This window comes from Archocentrus centrarchus, chromosome 22 (genome assembly GCF_007364275.1).
Source record: "Archocentrus centrarchus isolate MPI-CPG fArcCen1 chromosome 22, fArcCen1, whole genome shotgun sequence".
NCBI classification, from domain to species: domain Eukaryota; kingdom Metazoa; phylum Chordata; class Actinopteri; order Cichliformes; family Cichlidae; genus Archocentrus; species Archocentrus centrarchus.
In genome coordinates this window covers 26,098,016-26,120,275 of record NC_044367.1, presented here as the reverse complement: position 1 = coordinate 26,120,275, position 22,260 = coordinate 26,098,016, and the positions used below count along the sequence as shown (strand labels likewise).

Below are 22,260 nucleotides of genomic sequence, written 5' to 3'. Positions count from 1 at the left end.
CAGTGGAGGACTTAAATCCTTAAACTTAGTTTCAGCCGTTTCAGAAAGCCTTCTACTGTAATGACATTTATTCCTCACTGCTGTGTGTTCATTATTGTAAATTTAAATATTAAGAAATGATCAGACAAAAGAGGGTTTTCAATGTTCAGGTTCTATTCCATATGTCAGAACAAGATTCAGTGTCCAATACAGTACTGTGCAAAAGTCTTGAGCCACCCACCACTTCTTTATATGTGGCAAGGAAAATGGAGAATAGGTGCACATATTTATTGAAATGTACAAACACTCATGGAAATACAGTAAATCAGGCAAAAACAGAGTCTGTATAATTCTAATGAAAGCTGATATTTGGTACGACCACCTTTAGTCAACACAGCCTGAGCTCTGAAGGCAAGCTTTCATTTAATTTCTTTAAATCTAGTTCTCCTGGCTTCTTGAAGATGTTGGCTGCCTTTATAATGATCCCACTCTGCTTCATTAATGTTCAGGTCCAGGCTCTGACTCCAAGTCCACCATTTCTTCTGCACTGCACACCATGCTGAAATATAACAGGCTTTGGGCATATCTCTTTGACAACCAACATGGTACTGAAAATATACCATTTTAAGCCTCTCAAACTGTGTTACCTTTGGCATTTTTCTTTGTAAAATCAACTAAATGGGAATGGGTCAAGTGCCTTAAACAACCAAACAACAAAAACATGTTCTGAAAATGGTACAAGGACTGGACTAAAATGTGTGAAAAAGGCTCAAGACTTTTGCACAGCATTGTCTCTCATGACATGTACTGCATTATTAAGTGTCTTAAAAACTGAAGTCAATTCCAAATATTTTTTACATCATTTTATTCATCTACTCATGTAACTGACAAGGGTGAAACTTTACATTTTAATATTTTGCTGATATGTTGAAATAGTACATTTTCTATGATCAAATGCATGGAAATTAGTCAACATAGATATCACACACAGTGCTAATTAAACAGTTGAGTCCTGCTGAAAACAAAGTAGTTCATGAGGTCAGTTAAGACTTTCAAAGCTGAACAAACCAAGTTACGACACTATACCCAGAATTCTTAGAAAATCATTTTAAAGGCACTACTGTATATCAGAAAATAATGATCTCTGATGTGTGGTAAGTTACACACAGTCACATGTCCCAGCTCACTCTATGATAAACAAAATATTCCAAAACAACTCATTTTTAATGAAACAATATAAACTGTAGAAAAGAGCCGAGCCATCGTCCATAATAGCATTTCATGCAGTTTCGCGCAAACAACAGAATGAAGGTTATTCTGCTTTTATGCATCATTTTCTTAACAAAATGGATTTAACGGTTGAAAGCAGATATCAGAGAGGACTGCTGAGATCGACCAGTAAACTGAAGGGAAATGAATTTAATCCATCTTCAAAAGCCCCTCATTAAAATGTCAGGCTCTAAAATCGTCACATAATGTTAAAATAAGTTCTAAATATTTGCTTTGAGTATAACGTTATGACTTTCCTCTGCACAAACTTAAAAATACATAAAGATACATTCTGCATTTGTAGGAATAATATTGCAACCAAGCTTTCAGCTCGTGGACAATCATCTGAAATCCGTGGTTCCCATTTTACTACAGAAAGGAAGCCAAATTCATTTACATAAGATATATTATGCAAGTATCTCCCACTACATGGTAACAGATCAGCAAAGATGAATAATAATATAAAAATCAGCTCTCTAGAGCCCAGACAGATATGAAGACAGAATGAAGTAGATTTAAAAATAAAAAAGAAAACCAGTGTTTAAGCTTTGAGCAGGATGAGCTCTGGTGCAGAGCAGCTTCTGGGATGAATTCTTACTGTGCATGCATTAGTATGAAGAACGAGCGGTTACACAGTACTCGTCAGTGTGCATACATGCAAGCGGTAGTGTATGCATGTGGGGTTTTCTTCTTTATTAACAGCTGCCTTCACTAAGGAGTGCTGCTGCCTGAAAGCTCAGTAGCACAATAAAAGGCCAAGACAGGTGTGTATGTGGAGGAGGCAGGAAAACAGCCCCCCCCCCCCAATCCAAAGAAACTGATTAACGTCATCACTGACTCGCTAGTCACAGCACAAAAAAAAAAGCACTTTGTTTTTCAAGGCAATGAAAGAATTATGGGACAGAAAGCAGTAAGATGAGAAGTTACCAGGAGCTGGATCCCAGATCACCTGTGCTAATTTAGATGCTCTTCTGTTTGCCCTTCCTGAAGTGACGTAAAGACAGAATAAACACAAAAACCAAGAAGAAGTCGGGCTTTCTTACAAACAGAAACAAGTAACAGTTAAAAAAGAAAAAAATCTGGCCTTGTGTTTCTGGGAGTCAAGTTTAAAATTGAGCTTTGATCATCTATTAGAGTTGAAGTGGCACAAATGGACACTAAGTTGCACGAGTGAGTATGACGCATAACAGCTGTGGGGGAAAGAGGCGGACCCTGTGTAACATATGTTTATGTGTAACATGTTTTAGGGATAAAATTCCCCATTCAAGTTTTCATTTACATTATGTTCCTTTTATTTCAATAGCAGCAAATCAACCATGAGTTTAAATCTCATATGGCTTATCCTTTATGGAAAGTGGCATTTTTATTTGTCAAAGTAAAACTTTTTGTTGGTTTTGCAACAGAAACCAGATTATTGTGAAAGTGATATTCACTGAAACTGGACCTTTTATAATTTTATGTATTTTTCACATACCAAGTAGTTACAGTGGTGGATGTTCATATTAATCTAGGTCAGTGTATGCAAACATAATCCCTGTTTGCCAAAACCTCAGGCTCTAAAGAGGTTCTTCTACTCCTGGAGATAATATCATTTACAGAAAACATCTTTAATATAATCATCACAACTCTGGCTGTGAGCATAGAAGCCCCGCCCACATCCTGTTTGGGAGGTGATACCAAGTTGGTTTCAACAAGGGGGTGCTAAAATGGCTCATTTTCTAACCGTGGATGTACTGAGGGGCGGCACCGAGGCCCAGACTCACATAAAAAAGCTGCTCTAGTAGAGTCCAGCAATAGAAACACAGATCTGCAGGTAAGCAGAGCAGGTCCTCCTTAAGGTATTAGATTTTAGTTTACTCCAGCAGCAGACATTTATCTTCAATGGCCTTAAATAAAAGAAAACTTTTGGCATTTTGGGAAATGTGCACATTTGCTTTGTTGCTTAAATTCAGATGAGAAGATGCTACTTTTATATCTGCAGGAAAAATATGAAGTCAAAGTTAGCAGGCACTAAGCTTAGCTTTAAGACTCAAAGCTGACTTTGTCCATCAGCTCACATCTTCTAATTAAATGCAGTAATTAACACATTGTGCTTGGTTAACTGGTAAAAGAAACAACTCTGAAGCAGGCTCCAGCTTTGTATTGTGCAATAAAGTGATTTATTAATGGAAAGCTGCCAGGTAATCTAAACTTTTCATTTCCTGTATAGAGCTAATGATGGAAAGAAAAAATAAATGCAGTTCAGCCTAAAGTGTTTGGGTCAAGTCAGGTTCAAGATGCAGGTATGACATCTGCACGTTCCTTGAAAAGACCAGAAGACGAAGGGGAAAAGTGGCTTTAAAGGTAAAATCGTGTTTGCAAACTAACAGGCTGCTGATGTTGAAAACTGGCGACAAATTAGGTCCTGTGCAAATACTGCAGCATCCAGTGCTTTCTGCTTATGGCTGTAACCACTGATGGTCTAATTTTACCTCATTACATTTTCAATTTATGTAAGAACCATGGCATTAAAAAAAAAAAAAAAAAAAAATGCTGGATGTGTAATCTGAAAGCTTAACAAAGACCAATACCACAAAAACTACAGACATAACCAAACAAAACAAAAAAAACTTAGTGATTAAAAAAATACACAGGAAGAAACAGAGGTGCTATTTTCACTGTGTTCACAACCTCTGTGTGTGTTCCTAAGGCAAAGTAAAATCTTTTTTTTAAGTGTTTTCCTGTTGTCGGAGGGGTGGGGTGGGGTGAGGGTACATGGTGGCAATATGGTGGCAAGGGGCACATACGCACATGTCGGTCCTTAAGGAAGACTCGTGATCCATCTTGACCCACCCGTTTGGCATTTTGTGGGGTTGTTCTGGTTCGCGCCACGTTAGCAGCAGAGTGATTCATCAGTCATCAATGTCCTCATACACATCATCATCAAAAGGCCGCGCAGAAGACGGCTGCATTCGGTGACGGGAGTACTTGAGCTGAAGGAGGTCTCCAACCTCGCTGATGACGTTCAGCGCCTGGGGAGACATTTATACAATGAAAGAAAAAAAAAAAGCTGTCAACCTGAAGGCCAATATGTGGATTGAGGACGTTTAAAGATGCACAGACACCAAATTGCAAAACTCGGGCCGAAGCGGAAAAGATCTCCGGTTTACGCTTCTCCATTTTTCACTCCGATTACCTGGGTGTTCGAGCAAAGACCGTGATGAGTTCATACAGACACGTCTTCCAAACAGCAGCAAATCTTCATTCTGTCTAAAGCTCTTCAACCAAGGAGGAGACATTCAGTCTTTGGAGTGCTAAGGCGCTAAAGCTGTTACACTCTAACAGCTTGAACAGTAACTACACAATGTAGGGCTGAGTACATGCTGCTGCAATAAACGTTTACATTTTTAATGCATTTTTGCTTCATTGCATCGTCACGTTTCTTTCATCGGTTTTAACTTTAATGCTGCGTCAGCAGATTTCTGCTCACTCGAGGGCGGCGCAGCCAGCTGTAGAATAAACCAATATTGTTAGCTTAGTAACATGTTAATGAATTTACTGGCATAGATTTTGAGCCCTGGAACATGAATCAACATTTGCCTTTTTAGCTTGGTTTTTAAAAAAAAATAAAAAATTTCTTCAGGGCTTCAGGAGCCTCTTCTCAACATATGCCCCACATGTGTAGGTTGTTAGTGAAGCAACACATTCATTCTGTTTATGGTAAAGCCTTGTGAGATACTAGATGGGCGTCGGATCACATCGGTTCTTTGGATTTGTTCATTGCCAGCCTGCCCTGAGATACTCAACTGCAGTGAAGTCTTGAGTATCTTCTGTGTCCTTTCTACCAAATATTAAGTTGGTTCATCGCCCTAAAAAAAAAAAAAAAAAAAAAAAAAAAAAATCACATCCCCCACAAAATGTAGGTCCTACCTAACCCTGGATGTGGAAATACACCTCTAGAGTAATCTACCTCAGAGTTTCTAGGTTTGAAGCAAAAGATGGACATAGTGCTAATCCAGTCTGAAAAAGTACCTTAGACCTAGTTGCTAGTTTCAAGTCATACTGGACACAACATGATAGTAAATTATGGTCCCCCTATTGTTACAGTTACACTGTGGAAAACAGTGATGGGAGACCAAAGTTAATGCAACCACAGTCAGTTACTGATAAACAGCAATAAGACTGAGTCAGTCTGCTATCAGTTTGCGAGTGAACTTTTATAGAGGAATACAACCAGAATACAGAATTGAGTCGAGTCCCCTATTACAGAAGAGACTCATTGCAGATGAGTTGCGCTTATGAGTGCAAACTGACTCAGACTGATTGAAATGTGTTGGCAATTTGTCAGCGTTTACAGATTTACAAACCTGACAGTCTGTCAGAGTGAATCTGCCTGCAGTCAGTCTGACTTGGGCCAAGATCTGTTTGGAGACAGGTTGCCTCCCACCAGAGAAACTGTGCAATCACCTTGCAATCAAAAGCGGTCACCAAGAGGCTGAAAGTGTTGCACGCTCAACCAGGCAGCCAGCAACTTTTCCTAGTTGCGAGGACATTAAAGCCAAAAGGCAGGGTCACCAGCATATGACTGATCTCTGTCCAGTGTTAGCACACCACTATCACAACTGGACAAACGCTCAGCTTGAGGCTTTGCAGCAGCACTTCAGTAACCAGTGCGGGGCACCTAATGCCAGTGTTTTTAACGTTTTGAGCCATCATCCGCCCAAAGTAGCTCCGCCAGCTTCAATACTATGTGGATCATTCTGTTACTGTCTCCACATCTTCAGATACACTAGTTATAACATGACATTTGTTTAAGGCTGAGATATTATTGTGGTCAGTAGAATGAAATAACGAGGGCAATAAAAGGATTTAGGTTGAGATGTACGTGTGGGTGTGCGAGAACGAAGAGATAATACTGCAAAAGCTCAACGGTGGATAAAAGAAACGCACAAACCAACATGACACTTCAAAGTACGTGAGAATGATACAGAGAGGAAGGCTAACGGAGACAGATTTTAACACCATGACAGATAAAAGCACTACGTTACAATACTCCCACTCCTTGTCTTCAGCTTATTTTGTTCAATTTTTTGAAGTGCACCGAGGATAATAGGAGTCGATAACATAACCCTGGATATACAGAACTTCCTGGAGACACAGTTTGTATCCGAGCCAACTGAGCCACACAAATTAGGACAGGAAGCGCAGGAGAAAGCGCAACCTTTGTGTGAGCTGATTTACATTACTGTCAAAATAAGAAAAAAAGAGAAGATAAAGGAGCATCTAAGACGGTGGCCCGTAGTGAAGAGCAAGCAGGTCTGCAGTGAGCTCATTTCAGTGTAGCAGAAGAGCCCTCGCTGAGAAGAGTGGGCGGTTTTAGATGCGTTGCCAACAGTAATCAAAGCTGAACTGTCTGCACTTACACAGACCAGCACAAAGAGTAATGTGGAGGTCTAAACTGAAAACACTGGGAAGACACAGTACATTAACCTGCAGAGTGATACGGCTGACACTTTGGATTTTTTTTATATGGAGTCATTTCTGTAAAACCTTTCCTGACACTCTGTTAATCCCACCGAGGCGGCCTCGTCCTTTGATGGATCTCTGCTAAAGAGATGTCAGACACCGAGCTGGAAGGGCTTCAACGTGTTGTAAGTTAGTCCAAAGGAATCTGCAAAGGTAGACATTTGAGGTCAAAAGAGATCATATGAGTGTCCTTGACATTGCAGAGAGTTTTGGCCCCCTTTAGCCTGCCCCACTTCACTTAATGTCACCTTGATCACTTGGCTTAGTTTCAACTCAAACACCCTGGATCAGGAATACCTAAAACTTTAAAAGAGTATAACTAAACAAATCAGCCGCAGCCAGAAGCAGTCAGTACCACTCAGATAAGCCTGCCGGTGTTCGACTACTAGTAATTGCACCGTTCTCTTCCTGCTGAACTCCTGCTGGCAAATCCAGCTAACAAGCTGCATGCTGGAAAAACTTTGACAAAAACTTGATCTGTGCACAAGTCTAGTAATTAGCCGTAACCCCTGTGGAAGCACACTTAGCAAAAGCACCAGTGAGCTTAGTTCAGAGAGGCTTTGACTAACAGTCCCGACTAATTAGAGGAATTCTAACAACTCGGGGAATGTTTTTCCCTGAAATGTAATGGCTTCGGCCAGACCTTTCGCCTGTGTGGGCAGCGAGAAGTGGATATGCAAGACCGGTCAACATCAATACATGTGCAGCTGAAGGTGCTGCAGTCCTTTTTAAAGAAACAATTGACAGTTTTTGCATACCGACTACAAAGTAGTAAGTGTGCAGGAGCTGGAGAGTATTACTTCCACTTAATTACCATGTTTGAGACATCCAAACAGAGCAGAACAGTTTTTATAGTGGCCATTTTTTTTAAAAACAGGGTTTAATAGCACACAGTGGTCTGTGATCGCTTTTTTGGGTCTTAAAGAAGAAAAAAAAAAAAGATCCTGTTGAGAGAAATCATTGTCAGTTTTAACAAAAAGGTCTAAACAGGGTATTACCATGGAAAAAATGATTTGTCTAAAATGTGTTAAATTAGATGCTTTTAATTCTTGTTCAGGGAACTATCAGAATATTTCAACACTAAAGAGTTCTCGACACACGTCAAGATATTTTTAAGCACCCGTTTACCTGGTCGAGCATGTTTCTCGAGTGGGCGGCAGAGATGCAGAAGCGTGCCCGCGACTCGATGATGGGCGTGGCGGGGAAGCCCACGACCACCACGCCGATGTTCCTCTTCAGCATCTCCCTGCCAAACGCTCTGATGGTGCAGACACGGCAAAAGTGATCAGAGGGGTTTAATAAAAAGAATGAAAAAAGCGTGCTTGCAGAAACGAGACCGAGAGAGAGGAAAAAAAATGCTTCACAGCCTACTTTGGCCCCACAGTGTTTCTGCTTGATTTTTACTAAAGGACAGAGCATTAATGACAGCTGCACAGGTAAAGTCTTTACACTGATGCTACAGGAGGCATGTTCATAGAATAAGCATAGAACAACCAACCAAAACATTAAAACTTCTTTCTAATGATGATAATTCGCCTGTTGGGTACGGGCAGGCCCGCTGGGGGTGTGCTGTCAGTGAACTTGGCTTATTCTGCTCTGTCTCATGTATGTATTAGATTTGGTTTCTGCAGAGTTTAACACCTCAGGCTCTTTGCTGTGTTCCTGAGCAGTTCTGTGATGTAGCACCGGGGGGTTGTTGAAAGGAGGTTGTTGAAACTTGTCACCTTAACATTTCAGCCAAAATACTAACATCCAGTATCAGATGATATAATTCAATCACGCTGAACAGCAATGAGAGCAAAGATGGAAGCTCACCCTATCTTGGCGGGCATGTAGAGCATCATGGGTATGACGGGAGAGTCGTTGTTGCCATAGATGATGAAGCCCATTTCTCGAAGCCTCTTGCGGAAATAGACCGCGTTCTCTGCCAGCTGCTGCACGCGCTCACGGCCTAGGGATGATGATGAGATTTGGAAACATGAAAGCTGATAGGAAATGTGATGCCAGTTAATCACACATCTATCTATATTTAACGATCATCTAGGATTTGGGTTTTTTTTTTTTTGCAGTGCGCTGACTGCTGTTTGTTTTGCCACTTCAGTGTGTTTGACACACAAGTCATCACATGGTGATGTGTTAATGAACAATATGTGGATATTTATAGAGCTGCGTGGTATACCCATCATTTCTGCTTAGTGTATTTTGCTGCTCATGCTTACTGTATACTGCAAACTCATTAACGAAGCCTGGTGTCAGGTACTGCGTTATCATTTAAATGTTTTTGTTTTTATTGATGTTCTGGATGGAGTCTCTAACTGAAGAGCTCATTTTTTGGTCTAGGTTTAGTTTAGCAGCATCTTGAATAGGAAGATGGGTGAGGTTAGGTTTTAACAATCCTAGCAGCCAAGACAGAACTGAAGCAAAGGAAGCAATTTCAAGCCATAGAAATTAAACCATATCGATTTACAATCATAAAGGATTTCTTCATTTGTTTAAATCCAGTAAAAATTATGAAATAAAAAAAAAATCACAGTACTTTTTATTATAACTCAGACATCCTTTACTCTTATTTTTGTAAAGCAGCTGATCTAAGAAAACACTTGCTGATCGATCCAGTCCTACAATTGGTAACTGTGCGCTGACCCCTGGTGGTTCATGATAAAAATTACAGCAACTAATTCTGACAAAGTCAGCAGAAGCTGACAGCATGTCAACATAATCTTAAATGCAATGCAAGAAAACAGCTAAGAATCCACACATTTATGCACTACTTACAGAACAGCCTCAAGCCTGCCTGAACCTGACCACTTACTCTGCAAGACCTGATTCTTAATCCAGGAACATTGTGCAGTTTGACGTTGCTGCAGAATCTCACTCTTTGTTTTCAGCTATCAGCGCAGTTCCGTCCTGTTATAAAATAAACGTGATTGATGGGCAGGACTTGTATTTGCAGCTGGGATGTGCAGACAGCAATAGTCTTTGCTTATGCACTCACTCAGGATCGAATGCGGTCATACACTCTGAATCTTGGTCAGGTATGAGTGTAGTATGTGTGAAAATGGACAGTGAGATTTGGCTCAAGAGCAAAATTAATGATCCTTTAAGAGCAAAAATGAAACTGAGATCTGGACTTTGGACTTACCTATTGTTGTGCCATCCTCTCCCATAATGCACTTCATAGAAGTGATGATTTGCTCCACCACAGGAGGAGACATGGAGGTGGCATAGACCGCACTGTGGGAATGGGAGCGCAGGTATTCAATGAGCTCCTAAACCCAGCAGATACACAGAAGACAAACAGATATGCATGAACAGCTGCAGTCACTCGACGGTCTCTTGACACATTGCTTGTTTATCACCTCTCCTTCATGAATGTGCGACAGTGAGGGCTTTTTTTGGAAATGCCACAGTTGCATTAAAACCTCAACAGTTTGCAAAGCTAAATTCAGTTCTTGCTTTGTGCTTCTTAAACTGCAGTTGGTCACTGTTTTTCTTACATTTACATTACAGGATATGGAGGTACTTATCACACTGCATCCTGTTACCTGATGACACATTCCTCAGTGATTCTTTCTCTCTTTTTTTGTTTCAGTTCAGTTAAGACGCAGTTCTAAGATGCGTCTGACTTCATGATTTAGACAGAACGTCTCATCTTGACAATCATCTTGATAAGCAAGCCTTCCACTTTGATACGCTTTGATAGGAATCCAACACACATTCACACTGCTGGGATGATAGGCATCACTTTAGAGATTCTATGCATCAATGCATACTTGAAAACTATGAGTGAGCTTGAACTGATCTTATCCTAAAAAATATTACCCCCACCTTCAAAAACAAACAAAATGGATACAAGCCTCACCCTTTTTCCTGCGATGTATCCACCTGCAGCGCCAAAACTTTTGGTGAAAGTGCCCATCATGACATCCACATCACATGGGTCAAGGCCAAAGTAATCCACCACGCCTCTTCCTCTTGGACCCAGGGCCCCTATGCTGTGGGCCTCATCTAAGTAAAGGTAGGCCTGGTAGCGCTTCTTTAGGGCGATCACTTCTGGCAGGCGCACTATGCTGCCCTCCATGCTGCACAGAGAAAAGAGGCAGAGAGTTGAAGGCGTTACAGCATTACATGTCCTGAGTTGCTCTGGCTCATTTTGTCCCCAGCAGCCCAGAAAATTCAGCCTCTGCTCAAGAAACGATCTATCAGACAGCTGTCAACAAAGAATAAACAGCTGAGCTGAATTTATCTTCAACTCAAACAAAATATATAAAGAAATGCTTGAACCTTGCAAACCCAGTGAGACAGAATAGGGTGAGCTTACCAAGAACTGACTCAGCTCTGTCAGCCAACCACACATTCTCAGAACGGCTGATACCATCAGACACAACCAAAAGTTCTGAAAGGTTCCGTTTGTCATGTGTGATATTTTGTACAGGAAATCAAAGCGGTACCTGTAAATGCCTTCGACCACTATAAGGATCTTCTTCCATGGTCTGTGAGTCCTGGGCTGGCCATGCACTATGGCTTCTCTCAACAGTTTTTCAAGGCTCTGCATATCTGACCCAAACAAACAAACCGAAAAGTTTTTTGTTTTTTTATATCAAGAATTTTTATATCTTTGTTGAACAGTGATTCTATTGATTTAAGTGGTCTTAGCCTGTTAGCGCCAGTTCAACTAGTAATTGACCCTCTATTTTAGGGAAAATTCATTTTTCCTCCTCTTAAAACACGTGTTCATGAAAATCATGATTCCTTTTTACTGAAGCCAAAAAGACAAGCTACATTTAATTGTGACTGAACCAAATTAGCAGCAGAAACAAAAAGGCAGCTGAGATGTTCAATACGTCAGCGGATGTTAGCCACTGGCTAAGAGCCGTCAGCAAGTTTGTAGATGCTAATTGCACAGACATAACTAATCAACACAGAGCACAAAGCTCAACATTATCTGATAAAGGCTGACTCTGATGGAATAATGTAAGAACTACTGTACAGAGTAATGTGACAGCATATACTCAACATGCGCATTTTAGTACGCAAGTTTAGAATGATAGTTTTCTACATTTGACACAATTTTTTTTGTGTTACACGTACAGAAATGATTACGAAAAGAACATACTACAAATATAATGTTTCAAAACTTGATTTATATTAGAAAAAGCATATTATCAGCATGAAAAAATTCCATTTAAGTAAGCTACAACAAACTGACAGCTTTCAAAATAAGGAGCTCAAGAGTGGCAGTAAAATGTATTTTATCATTAATTTAATTATTTACGCCTGTCTTCCTTTCTATGGGATTTAAAAATGTCTAACAAAAAAAAAAGATTTTTTTCTCATGCACTGCCATTTTAAAATAAGTAAACAATATATCAAACAATAAAAGTAACAACAAGAGACCTGTTGGCCTACAGAGCTGCGCTGCCAAAGGTCAAAGTAAAAAAAAGAAAATTGGGAAAAAAAAAATGTAAAAAGATTGAAAATTAAAAAAAAAAAAAAAGTCTGAAGCATTTTGTAGCGCTTTTCACACTGAATAGGAATAAGGGAGAGTGGGGATTGAAGGTAAATATCAATGTACAGTATTTCTCAAATTTAAAAAATTCATTTAAAAAAAAAATCAATCAAAAAATTCAAAAATTGAAAATTTGCCTCCCCTGCTTTGTAGAGCCCTACTCAAAGAGCATCTGCACCAAGTTTTAGAAGATTTCAAACATAGATGACTGAGGAGTGAATTTAGCTAAAAACTGATGGGCACCGAACAGTCTGTTGTCGACAGCAGAGCTTAAAACTACTGAATGTAGCACCCGGGCTCTCAGGAGCTCAAAACAAGAGACAAAGCAGAATAAGCTGCTTGGCATTGGCAGAGAAGGTCATGGGTGCAACTGTTTGTTACCACAAAGCTCTGAGGCTCAATCCACAAATGCATTTTCCTTACAGATGTGGCTTTCTAACCATTTAACCATTTCTAACTATTTAAGACTTATTACCAAGAAGAATGGTTAAAACAAACAAAAAAAATAAATAATTAAATGGAGATAAACGATAAATCACTAAAACAGACAATGCAGAAAGGATTTGATTGATAAATAGAGGCAGGAGGCAGACTGATAGGAACCAATATGTGACTCACTGTTGTGTTTAAAGACTCTGATGGTGGACCCAGAGAGTCTGGCTCCCAGGACCAGAGAGGCATGGTTCAGCTCATCACTCAGGATTAGGCACCCCTGCAGAAGATGAATTATTATAAATAATTCATACATATGATTTCTTTTTGTCCATCTGTAAACGTGTAACGTGCACAAGCCTGCTTCTGTTTGGCATTGTTTTTATTGGCTGGTGAGTTCTGTGAGAGTGGACAATCATTTTTTTTTAACATTTACACAGAATGATGTGTAAATCTGTGTGAGAGAATTACAGAGAATGCTGCTTGTTTTGTATGACTGCACTGTTTGTTAGCACACAGCTCTGAGGCTGAACCTAGACCTTTAAACAGCAGTAACGGTAAGTAACAGTGACTCTTTGGACCCTTGTGGTTTTACCTTGCCAACAAGTGCTGGTATATTCATTGAGTTGGTTGCAAATCCCATCCCGAACGCCATGGCTGACTCCACACCCAGGAAGCTAGCCACCAGTTTCTCCATCTCCTCGTGTGTGTCTAGGTTACCTGAGGTGCAGAAACATAGTAGCTCACAATAAATAGGTATTACTGAGTACCCTGAGGTTCTAAAGCTGACATAGATTTCTTAGTATTACATTTAACTGCTTCTCCTCCAAAAGTATACCATAAAAGATGGATAAAATAAGCATCAAGACTAGAAACAGGGGGAAACAGCAAGCTGGGTTCTGTTCAAGTTAAACACGGTGGATCCACCACCCAAAGTCAAGGTTACATTTCACAGTTTTAAAGACAGATACCCTCCAAGTATTATTAATTTTCCTTTGCGTCTACTCTCCACCCAGTTTAATAATATTCATCTGGAGTGTTTTTGCATAATCATGCTGATCACATTCTGTTCTCGCCAATACCGTTAACGATCTTGTTCGTCCAATTCATGCAACATCAAAGTGTAAAGATATCAAGTTCTTCCTCAAGTCTGGTAAAGTTGCCAAAACTTTAACACATTCAATTCAGTTTTGTTTATATAATGCTAAGGTGCTTTATATTGTAAGGTACATAATTGTTGTATCCCATTCCTACAAAAGCACTGAGTGAAAATGGAAACATGAAGCGAAAGCTTTGATAGTTTGAGTGTTTTGCTCTGTTTGTTCAAAGCCTGTCTTTCAACCACAAGCTCAAATTGAATGGACAATTATGAGTGTGGCATGGTGTTACAGTTGACTCAAACGCTGCACGCAGATCATACTAGTTACCACAGCTTTACTAAACGAACTGGTCTATGACACTGTGTTTACCCAGGTGCAATCAGCTGCACGCATTCTTGATGCTAAACTCAGCAGTGATAGCAAAGGTAGCGGGTGTGTCTGTGCTTTGCCATGTGTTTGTACCAATCTCCTGCCTCGTGCTTGCAACTCCAACACCATACTTCACGGTGACCTCAGCCGCGGAGTCAGCACACGGACCTGTGTTCTCAGCGAAGCCGAGGTAATTATATGAACCCAAGTTAATCACATCCTGCGCTACCCGACCTGTGTATCTGCAAGAGAGAGTGAGAGGAGAAGATAAACAGGCACGGGAATCAATGAGAAGAAACTAATGAGTTGGAAAACAGATTGGTATAATTAATAGTAATGATTGGTAGAGGTAATTAAGAACTAGACTGAAAGATTGGCTAGCATCAATGTGCTCTTTGCTTTTCTCCCAAATCCCACCCCAGTTTCTCACTTGTGTGATGTCTGACTTCACAAACATCACTGATCCTCCACAGATGACAAAGGCAAGGTTGGACTTATAAGATGAACTCTTATATGACTGTTCATACTGGGGTTATCACTGTCACAAGATTTAGCATGTAACAGAAGAATAAAAAAAAGTATCTGTTCACACTGTCAGTCAGGAAACTGTTTGGAATCCACTGGGGTTATCAGAGGTTAAACATGAGCACGATTTGCATTTCAAATCTCGATAAATTTAACCTGCACCGCTGAGAATAGATTTACACTAGAACTCTGCATTTGAATGAAGTTAAGCCTGCAGCTGTACAGCAAGCAAGATTAAAGAAAGAGACAAAATAACTACATAAACAGTAATGTGCAAAAGTCTTTTTTTGAACCTACCTATCCCAGTGTATCTCTTTCTGTTTTCCTGCTAAAGGCAGCGCCGGTAAAATGGCTGCATGACCTCAGACACCTGTCTCCCCTGTTTGTTTCTGTTGTTTGTGTTCTGGAATGCAAATTTCATTATATATTTACATATAATGACAAATAAAGTCTTCTAAAGTCTAAAGTCTTGAGCCATTATTAATTTCTTCATATTTTACCTCTAAGGGGGCAGACGTTCTTGTAATTGTTTTTAAAAGTGGTCTTGAGGAATAGTTCTCCAGGGCTCCTGAAGGTCTTCCAAAAGGTTTTTGGACACTGGCTGCTTTTTCACTCATTTTCAGTCCAGTACTTTTAAATGACCATTTTCAGAGAAATGTTTTTTTTTTCCTGTTAAGCCACTTAACACTGATAAATGAATCCTTCAAGCATAAAAATGCACCTAATTCAAGGGATGAACCAGTGTTGTGTCTATATGTAACAGACCCTGCCCTCTGGAGGTTGTTGCAGATGTCACTACCAGCTGTTTTAGGGTCTTTCTTTATGGCACTTACAGTGTTTCTGTCATCAGCTGCTGTTGTTTTCCTCTGTCTACCTGTTCAGCATTGTTACTTTGTACACCAGTGAACACTTTCTTCTTCAGCACATTCCAAACTGTCTTACTGGCTATGGCCAATGTTTGTGCAACGGCTCCGACTGATTTTCCATCTTCTCTCAGCCTCACAGTTGCTTGTTTTTCACTCACAGACAGCTCTCTGCTTTTCATGTTGGTCACTCCAATTACTATAAATGCACAGTCTGCACAGGCAAAGCCCAAATCTGAAACTGAGCGTAGACATTCAGCGCTATTTATAATTTGAATAATCAATGTAACAGGACACACCTGGGCAACAAAACACACCTGTCAGTCACATGTTCCAATACTTAATACAAAAGGTGCCAAAGATCCAGATGTAAATACCTGGAAATAAAAGCTGAGATGCTGATCTTTTGTCTCACTTTAAAAAAGCGAGTTGATATTAATATTTCTAAGATTAAATTAAAAATGTAATCCAACTTTCCCTCTTCACCCTGGCTGTTCAGATGCTTTTAACCAAAGCCTGCTTAAGCATCAGACTACAAACAAAAGGCTTCTGGTACCAATACTCATGCAGTTATCCGTTCATAGAAATGACCATACTAAAAAGCACAGGTACAACAGGTGAAGCCTGTACCTCCTCTATATAATATAATGCAGCCTATAAGCTGTAACAAATGTGTTTAAGAGGCACTGATTTAGAGGTTTTTGCAGTTTTATTAGGAACTTAATAAATGCACTTTATTAGGAACACCTCTACACCTGCTAATTCACCAAGCAGGTAATCATGTGGCAGCAGTCCAAACTTTAAACTGGATTTTCAGCACAACAGTCTTCAGTGTTATATAAAACTAACCAACATCCAGTGAGCAGCACCTTTTTTCAGTCAGTGCCGATCAAACAGAAATGCAACAGAAATCTAACTGCAGTGGGCTCAGGCTCTGTTAGAAGAGGATGGGTCAAGAGGAAAGGCAGCCTGGATTTATGACTCTTTAATTCTGCTTCTGATTAATGCACCAAGGCAAACAGCAAAATTCATATCATACAAGGAGTGCAGCACACTTCAGACTTTCCCTAGAACACATTGGCATTCAGTCTGGAGCAGCCAGGTATCGAGTCTCCAACCTTCCAATTAGTAGATGACCTGCTACCTCCTGAGCCACAGCCACCCCAAATTGCAGAAGCAATAAGAAGATGTTGCCTGATATGAGCCCGGCTGATTCATCAGTTTAGCATTATTGTAAATTAGCCTAATGTTGTATTTAACGATGGGAGGTGAACGTCAGTATGTTGCAACTTGAGGACCGCTCAGTCCAGAGGTGTGGAATCTGTCTCATTTAACCTTGTAATGTTACCAATTACACCGCCCTTTGTGTGAAGTGTGATGTTGGAAACAGCTGTAAGGCCTGCTTCTTCTTACTGTTGTGTTCCTGAATACCTCAAGGTTAACTTAAGCAGAAAAATATTTGCACTCTTCAATAAAAGTCGCATCTCTCTCACTCAAAAGTCCAGTTGTAGTCGTGGGAGGCTCGTTCCATCAGATCCATCTTGGGTCCTGGGACGCTGCATATGGGCCTGTTCCAGTTGTCTCTTATCCGCATGTAAAGGTTTCTGGTGTAAAAGTTCTCAAAGTCCTGGTAGAGCGGCACAAAATCCTGCACATGGATGAACAGGGAGAAACATACCGGGGAGGAAGTAGAAAATGGCAAATTAACCAAGTGGAACGGCATGTAGGAGTTTTATCCTAAATCACTGGTGTTTACTTTTACAATTTCAAGATCTTAACTTCGAGGAACTGTGCATGTTCATGTTCCTTGAAAATATCATGAGGGAAGAATGTAATCTCTTCCAGTTTAGCCTTTATTACAACATTTGAAACGACACACACGGTCAAGGGAGCTGATTTTCCTTGTTTCTTGGAGGAAAACATCCATGCCGGTATCCTCGGGGTTATTTAATGGCTTCCCCATGTCTAGCTCACTGGCTTCCTTTCCTTATCATAACTAAATACTTGGAACAATGGGCTTCACTATCAAATATTACATAACATGCCGAAAACAATGTGACAAAGGATACATTCTAAGTGTGTTCCACCTCTAACAAAAATGCACACTGAACCATTTTAGAATAAGGAGAATATTTGTATGTAAACGGTCCAAAGCGATCCTTATTAAAATGTTTGCGATATGACCGCCTATATTACAGATTCTAGTGTGTGGAACGGGTGTTTGTGGTGTGCAAGTATCACTTCTTTTTTTTTTTTAAGTTTGATTAATGAAACAACAAACGCTGTTTTTCCTTCTGTTATCACCACTGTTTCCACATGAACACGGCAACCGTTTGGTCACCAGGCAACATGTAATTAGAGCTCAGTCTCCCAGATAAGTCCCATTCGACACCTGAAATGTGAGCTGAATCCCTGCCAAAAGCAAACAACACTACGACTAAAGTGTATCTAAGTTTCTGTCATTATCAGGAAACTATCAGAGATTACTTAGTGTAAACTACCAGTGCGACCACAGACCACAGTGAAAGATTTTGCTGGATTACTTTTGTGTGTATTCAAATGTATTGCTGTTTGCATTTTGCCTGTTTTACATAAAAGACTGTGTCTTTGGCGCCTCTTACCTTTTGATCCTCTTTCTCTCGGGCGATGTGGCACCTTTCGATCTTCCAGTGACGGAGGAAGTCGCGGATGTAGCCGAAGATGGTGAGGATGCCGTAGCCCATGTATGTGAGGACTGCCACCAGCATGGGCGTCTCTTCGAAAGACTCGATGAAGGGCCGGCAGTACAGCCTGCCATCGTGGGGCTATGCAAAATGTAAATCAGAGAATGTGAAGCATTACATTAGATAAAATAATATCTGATATGCAAACTGGGAATCGCAGTGTAACTTACAATACTCTGTACGTGATAACAATGCCGTCACGAGACAACAATTCTGCGATATGAGACACACTGCAAGGAGATTATTCATGTCATATTACGATATGTATTTCTGAAGAGGAAAGAAACAGCCCCAGAGTAAATAAGTTAAATGAGTCTTGGCCCAATTATTCACTTTTTAAAATAAAATATACAAGCTTGGCACCAGCATATTGGTAATCATATTTCAAGTTGCAGCAGTGCAACATTTGCAGTATCAATATTTTTGCCCAACTCCTAATCACTTACTAGCTCATAAAAAGATTACATGGTTTACATTTGGTCATACAAATAATACAGTGTAACGGCAACTGACTAAGGACTTTGTAGAGTAAAAATAACTATTATAACTGATATTAAAAACCACTTTAATACAAATATTGTGGTTAAAAGCAGATTTCAGCGCACACCGTCACATAAGGACCACTGAAAAACTTTGCTTATGTGTGATGCTGACACATGCCAACTGTGCATTTTTAAAAAATAACAACTTTAAAAGTAATTGAGAGCAGGTGTTAGGAGGTGAGTCAGCGTGAGAAAGATCCTCAAATGCTTCGGTTTTCAAGTGGAGTTCATGCAGGCAAAGCACAGGTACCGTATGCAGAACATGCAATTAGAAAAAAAGAGGGAAAAAAAAACAGCTTTAGAGCTGTAAGATCAGTCTGTGTTTATTTAATGTGGTAACGCTAAGACATCAGTTTGATTTTGTTACAGTGGCAATACCTGCACTTAAGTTAAAGCCAGGTTTAAATGACACTATTTTCACTTAAAGATATTTAAAATGCAGAAAACAGCAGCGAGTCTGCAAATATTTCATGTGCATTCTGCGAGCACATGGAGCACTGGGTTTTTGTAATCTATACAAAACCAAGTACTCGATTTAATACCTGCAATTTGCTTCAATTAGATGTGTTACTTTTCAGCATTAATTATTATTCAAAGAAAGGCTGCTTCACTTGAACAAGTCTTGAATCCGTAGTGATATAATTGCGAGTATGATTGCGCTGTTTAATGATTTCTGTCAGTGGTGTAGCAGGTTGCTCTCATTAAATGTTTATGTATTCCACATTGAGGGAACACCTCTTTTCTGCACGGTTGTGTGCCGTGATCTGAGCTTGGTGCCGCCGCTCTGTGTTTCAAAGTCACAAAAATCAAACAAATTCTCAGCAGCTCTGACAGGAAGGAATCCTGTTTCTGTTTGATGGGAAGCCCTGAGTGAAGCTGACACCCCACCCACGTGAAAAATTCCAGCAAACAGACTGAGCGGTTAGTGCTTCGTTTGTGCCGTTAAAACTAGCGTTTGTGCTGCTTTCTTCTTCCTTTTTTTTAGTTTATTGATGGTGGGCAAGGAAATTGGTGCATTACCGCCATCGAAGCGGGGTGGCTGTAGCTCAGTAGGTAGAGCAGGTCACCTACTGAGCAGAAGGTCAGTGGTTTGATTCCTGGCTACTCCTGGCTACATGCCAATGTATCCTTGGGCAAGACACTTAACCCCAAGTTGCTCTCCGATGCAACCGTCGGAGTGTGAATGTTAGATAATAAAAGCACTTAGCTTAGTTAATATTGGAAGTGCTTGTATGAATGGGTATGCAAATGTAAAAAACGTGTTGTATAAGCACTTTGAGTGCTCGGACTGAGTAGAAAAGCGCTATATAAGAACTAGTCCATTTACCATTGACTGGTATGGAGTGTGGACCAGAACGTCGCTCAAGGGTTATGTGTTAATTTTAGGATAACAAAATACTGTCTGATAAATTTTCATCCAAATATATCAACTAAATCTAGCTTTACCGTATTTTTCGGGCTATAAGGTGCACTTAAAATCCTTAAATTTCCTCAAAAATCGGCAGTGCTCCTTATAATCCGGTGCACCTTATGTATGAATTCTTGTTATGCTTACTGACCTTGAAACAATTTTATGTGGTACACTGCGCTCAAAAATCTGTCGAAACGTTTGGTACGACTTTGGTAAGGGAAGTTTAATAAATATCGACATTTTCCAGAGCGTACAGGGGGGGGGGGGGGGGGGGGGGGGGGGGGGGGGGGGGGGGCACACACCCAGCGTACGGTTTTCAAATAGTTGAGCCGTCTGACCGCCGATGGCCGAGGAATCCACACCACTGCGCCATTGCCTGGTCTGCAGCGATATTTCCTCCGGTCTGGCAGATCAGTTCAAAGGCCTCATTGAATTCTCTAAAATAGTCCATCATCGATTCACAAAATGACTCCACTGACGATATTAGACAGAAACAAGCTGTGAGGTGCAGCAGGTGTGGAAAGCAGCCAAAGCCGCCGGAGATAAATTCAACAGGAAGTGGAAGCATTGTTCCAAAAATAGAAACCATACAGTAAACGCAGAAAATGATGAATTTTATTCTACATGTTCCTGGCCTATTTTCATCTATGCTGGCTCGTATCTTTGTGCGTAATATGAAAATAGACCCGTTCATTGACATTGCGCCTTATAATGCAGTGCACCTTATGGTCCAAAAAATATGGTACTTTAATTCTTCTGTGCTGCTTACCGGTCAGTGTTATGTTTTACTGTCAGGCGATCACATATCTTCACCTAATTAGAAGAATCACCTGCTGCAGGCTGTAATTACTGTTTTGGTTATGCGTCGGTTGTGTTTCAGCACTTTGTCACCAATTCATTCAGTGTGAATTTGTCGGATGTTGTCAACGCAGGAAAGGACATTCGGTAAGTGTTGTTTCTCTTCGCTCTGCAAATAGTTGTACAAATACCTGAGGCCTTTCCTGCTTTTTAATGAGGAATATATAACTATTATTTACTATATTTTTACACACGTTTTGAAAAAACGTGGTGGTGGTGGTGTGACATTAAAAAAAAAATTTTTAATAACTCGAAAACGAAAGCAGCACAAAGGCTAGTTTTAGCGGCACAAACCAGCACAAACGAAGCACTAACCGCTCAATCTATTTGCTGGAATTTTTCACGTGGGTGGGGTGTCAGCTTCACTAGCCTATCTCTCAGCCATCAAACAGTTTTCTTGCTGATGGATTTCTTCATGTTATGAGTCTTGACTGATTTCGTGAGTCACTCCTGAATTATTTCACAATCAGGCTTTTTTTGTACGGACTCATCTTTCATGGTTTAGTTCGCTGCTCGATGCTGTGATACTTTGTATCTTTTTAACTCCACTCTGCACACAAGGGCATGCTTTTGTATTTTTCTAGGGTGGAAAACTCGGAACAGTTTTGTTTATTCTGAATGATGTTTATCCTGTTTATATGGATAAACTGGCATAAATTTGATACATACATTGAGGGAGATTTACCTAATGATAATCTGAGGGCCAAACAAAGTGAGCAGAAATGTACAAAGTGAGCAGAAATGTAACAAAGTAACAAAGTGAGCAGAAATGAGGAAGTGGAACTGCAATGTTTGACAAGTCTGCTGATCTTGGTGAAATTAATCAGTTACTACTTTGATAATTAAAGGATATTTTTCTTTTTTTTGAAATGCACAGATATATCCTGACTGATATTAGCCTGCTGGTAGCTTAATAATGGCACTGGCTGATATTTTGTGCTGTATTATGTTGTGTCAAATCAGCTTTTTTTCTAGTTAAGTATCCAAAGATAATGAGATACAGAGCTTTTTTTAATATATAATGAAGACTTATTTATTTCCCCGATAGAAGAGGGAATCAATAACAAAAGCATAGTAAAGAAACAGGATAAAAAATATTGGCATCAACATTGCAACTGGGCAAATTGTTATTTTAAACATTATTCACCCAAAATTTCACAACAGGTGCATCCCTA

General features: G+C 40.0%; 2 protein-coding genes across 2 annotated transcripts in view; one reads left to right on the top strand and one right to left on the bottom strand.

Moving 5' to 3' along the window:
• Nucleotides 1-827: 827 nt before the first annotated feature.
• LOC115773012 (serine palmitoyltransferase 2-like) overlaps nt 828-22,260 on the bottom strand; it is a 23,851-nt gene continuing 2,418 nt past the window's right edge. The window contains exons 2-12 of the mRNA XM_030719504.1: nt 18,173-18,355; nt 17,045-17,199; nt 14,257-14,405; nt 13,290-13,414; nt 12,881-12,974; nt 11,205-11,310; nt 10,616-10,835; nt 9,896-10,022; nt 8,569-8,704; nt 7,882-8,011; nt 828-4,259 (exon numbers count right to left, since the gene is read on the bottom strand). Coding sequence (XP_030575364.1) covers nt 4,140-4,259; nt 7,882-8,011; nt 8,569-8,704; nt 9,896-10,022; nt 10,616-10,835; nt 11,205-11,310; nt 12,881-12,974; nt 13,290-13,414; nt 14,257-14,405; nt 17,045-17,199; nt 18,173-18,355 — 1,545 coding nt within the window. The 3' untranslated portion in view covers nt 828-4,139. The remainder of the gene's footprint in view (nt 4,260-7,881; nt 8,012-8,568; nt 8,705-9,895; nt 10,023-10,615; nt 10,836-11,204; nt 11,311-12,880; nt 12,975-13,289; nt 13,415-14,256; nt 14,406-17,044; nt 17,200-18,172; nt 18,356-22,260) is intronic.
• LOC115773011 (semaphorin-4E-like) overlaps nt 18,947-22,260 on the top strand; it is a 17,424-nt gene continuing 14,110 nt past the window's right edge. The window contains exon 1 of the mRNA XM_030719503.1: nt 18,947-19,062. The gene's annotated coding sequence lies outside the window, so the exon portion shown is untranslated. The remainder of the gene's footprint in view (nt 19,063-22,260) is intronic.